The sequence below is a fragment of the Odontomachus brunneus genome, unplaced genomic scaffold (genome assembly GCF_010583005.1).
Source record: "Odontomachus brunneus isolate Ranch 3 - 2012 unplaced genomic scaffold, Obru_v1 Obru_scaffold_038, whole genome shotgun sequence".
Classification (NCBI taxonomy): Eukaryota; Metazoa; Arthropoda; class Insecta; order Hymenoptera; family Formicidae; genus Odontomachus; species Odontomachus brunneus.
In genome coordinates this window covers 2,160,713-2,164,440 of record NW_022639488.1, presented here as the reverse complement: position 1 = coordinate 2,164,440, position 3,728 = coordinate 2,160,713, and the positions used below count along the sequence as shown (strand labels likewise).

At 41.3% G+C, this 3,728-nt stretch overlaps 2 protein-coding genes across 3 annotated transcripts in view; one reads left to right on the top strand and one right to left on the bottom strand.

Annotated features, from left to right (window-relative positions):
- Positions 1 to 3,728, top strand: part of LOC116844005 — a 493,975-nt gene that overhangs the window by 295,216 nt on the left and 195,031 nt on the right. Inside the window, exon 6 of the mRNA XM_032815042.1 lies at positions 954 to 1,043. Within this exon, the coding sequence (XP_032670933.1) occupies positions 954 to 1,043 (90 nt within the window). The remainder of the gene's footprint in view (positions 1 to 953; positions 1,044 to 3,728) is intronic.
- The window catches only part of LOC116844008, a 189,148-nt gene that overhangs the window by 150,297 nt on the left and 35,123 nt on the right, over positions 1 to 3,728 (bottom strand). The window lies entirely within an intron of this gene.

Genomic DNA, 3,728 nt, shown 5'->3' with positions numbered 1-3,728 from the left:
TATAGGGTAACCGTGCTCAAAGGCAAACATAATTTATTCCAGGAAAAACAAGTACTTAAAATCGCTGTTCCCAGGCTAAAATAATTAATCGGTAAAATAAGGATCGGTAGGGGTGCTTTTTAAGGGTTGTAAAGGTGTGTGGGGATAAAGTAGATCAGGGTCAAGGTGAATTAGCCTATTTGGGGTGGGAAACTTATTTTCTTAAAGATAAGCAGACGATTAAACTCGCTCTACCCAGGCTTAGGTAGGTTAGCCTGCTTGGGGGTTGATAGGGGTAGTTTCTAACCCTTAAAACGGTATTCTGCCGATATAAAAAAACACGGGTTCAATATTTTTTAGTGTTCTATCGATGTGCAAAGTTTGGTCCGAATCGGCGAGTATCACTTGGGTAGTGTTACTTGTCAGAAGCCTAGACACTGAAAGAAGGAAACAAGTGCCATAATTTGGTAGTTGTTGCCAAATTATTCAGTCAAATAATGTGGGCCAAACATCAAGTGATAGTTAGGAAATAGTTTAAATATACAAAGTAAATGTATAATTCTCAGAACCAAGATTTTTTTAGTTTTGCTAGAACTATACATTTAAGTGATCAAACTAGATTTGGAAAGTTAACATCAAATCTTGACAGCAGACGATCTCTTTGTAGCACGCGCGCGCGCGCTTATTTCATTACGCAAAATTTATTTAGAATTCTGTGTAACTATAATACGACACGTAAACTTTACAGAACAATATTAGCATTTTGTTGGGAAAGTCTTCAACTCTGGCATCCTCTTAATAGAAGAAATTGAATGTGTCTGTACGATACGTCTGTGTCTGTCGAACGTTACTGTATGATTGTTAATGTATTAGAGTTGAATTGATTGTTAATGTATTAGAGTTGAATAATTGACTGATATTATATAATGCTACGATAATTGCGATACTAAGTTCCCCTCGCGCTTTTATTTCAGGCACCAAAAAGCGAGTCGACGAGGTGACATCACCGAGGTCTATCCACGACTTGCCGGAACACGTTCTCACCTGCAGCCTGACGCTTCCCGGTGAGTTCCCAAAAATATAAATTCCTTCCTAATCAAGGAAAGTCAAAAGAAAGTCTGTGCATAATACGATATAAAATCACATTGAGAAGAATGATCCTCGAGCGAGGACCCTATCTGCCACGCAGGGGCCCAGGTTGAAAGCCACTGCCATTCAAAGAGATCCCGTTTAATAAACGAAACAATGCGCGTAGATTTCCATCTTTAAACGTGTTCGGCACGGTGTTCCGTCGCGAGTGGCTTTGTGTCTCGCGTTTTAAGTGCTCCACATGGAGACACGCACGGCAAGAACACGCGCATGTACACACGGTTGCGCCGACCCCGTACATGCGACCCCAACGGCGCTGGGCTGGCGTCGCGTCGCGTCGCGGAAGATAACACCCGGTGACCGCGGAGGAGTATGCGGAAGCTGGGACACACCCACCCACTACGTAGGGCTCTTAAACTCGGTTCGCACGCCCCCGCGTCTTCTGCCCGCTCTGTGCATCTATTTACGTACTTCTCGTAGTACCGGCCTAGCACTCCGGCGGATACCTCTCCCCGACACGGGGCGTCCCGCTCCCTTCATTGCCGACACAAGTGTGCGATTGTTACACACTTACGTGTATGAAATTGTATGGCTACTCTTTACGCACTGGTAAACTATTTTTCTATACATTTTACACGTGTGTTATCTTGCAGGTAAATGCATACTTTTTATATGCTCATACGTTAAATTGCATATTCGAGATGCGTAATTACAGATCAAGAGTAGGCCACTTATTGTGGTTATAATTATTGGAAACAAAAAATTCCTTATTAAATTATTTATCTATTGGGCACAATATATATAAATATCTTAGTAATTTTTATTTCTAACATATAAAGTATTTTTGTTCTGAATTATATGTGTGATGTGATATATGTATATATATGTATATGTATGTATATATGTATATGTATGTATAAATATCTATCTATTAATTAACTACGAACGTGTTGAATTTCATGGATGAAGGATATCTTTTTCAAATGTTTAATTTTATAACAAGTAATAGTGAACTCATATCGTATTGCAAGTTTACATTTTTTGTTTGTGTGATTATTTATAATATTTTATGTTTTAATTACAGCACTGAGAAAAATTATTCCAGAAAAAATTAACAAACGAATATTTCCGATCAATTTTTACGCCTGATTGGGATGTTCGTTTAAATTTAATCGGATATTTCCAATCATAATAGCATTTTATCAGATAAATCGCGATCAAAAAATTATGAACCAATATTTCTCATCGAATGTTTCTTGATCGGATACAAAATTCATCAGTATTTTGATCGGATAAAAAATTCATCAGTATTTTGATTTGAAATATTCATTTGTTAATTTCAATCGTATAATTTCTCTCAGTATTTGAAGCTGTTTTAAGTTGCTCTAAGTATATACTTTTTACAGATTTCAATTATTTCTAAGTACACGTTCTGTCACTTTTATACATTTAGTACTGTCATATTGTACACAGCAAAAAGTGTGTTAAATCACACGTGTAAATTTATCTTTTTATACCGTACATTCTGTAATTTCTGCACGCGGGGGACCAAATCGCACACATAAATGTGTAATTTTACACGCACAAGTGTATTTACTGCATACTTGGACTTGTGCAGTGTTCTATTCGCGATATTCCTTCCAGCGGGTCTCTCTTACCGCGGGGACCCTTCGTCCCGCGCATTGTCCCTTTCTCTCCCTTTCCGCCGAAGCTCTCAGCTGGCCGTGAATATCTAACTGTATTCCTGTGGTTGGCGCAGTTGTTGCGCTCTGTCGTCGATTAGCGCGAAGAGGAGGTGGTAGTCGCTAGACGACGCAAAAGGAGCACGAGAGCGTGGATTAACCTGCGTCGCGAAACACGCGTACTTCAAATAACGGCGGCGAGCACGTAAATGGACGTATTTATTTATTCCACAGAGGGCTGGGCGCACATAGAGATAGATAATAAAATCGTTGGTGAGAAAACAAGTTTTGGGCGTAGCGCGCGCAGATACCCGCCGCAGGATAAACGACACGTGCGAATGAAAATATTCCGCGCGATAACCCACGCGATATAACTGTTAGTGTCGAACGAATAATGCCCGCATTCGGCTTTACCGATATACAGCCGTTATCTCGTCATTATCTCTCGCTAATAAACTTGAAGCGATATCAATCTGCCGGAGAAGAATTAAAAAAAGCAATGCGTAGTTAGTATCTCTCGCGATATGCCGCGAAACGAGGAAGTTGCCTCCTCGTGGCTCGCTTTAAATCGACTTCCATTTCTTCCTTCTCTTTTCTTTTTTCCTTGCTTCCTCGGCGAGCCCAGCATCGGCGTCGCTCATGTAACAATCCCTCCTACGAAGACGGCGTCCTGAAACGGTTAAACCGGGTGAAAGGGAAAAGCGCACTCTCGGCCGCTTTAATTGCAACCGAGTGTGGGATATGCGCGACTCTTTTGTGTCTCGATTAGAGGAGGGGGGCAACTCCTCGCAGCAACATCAACGTTAACTATCCACTTACTGGAACATGAGCTACACGCTCACGATTCTCACACGCCTCCGTGTACTCGTGTGTTCATCCATTTATGCGACTCCTCTCGCAGAAGGGCCAACGCTCTCCTCCGTCTCTCTCTCTCTCTCTCTCTCTCTCTCTCTCTCTCTCTCTCTCCTCCCCTCTCTC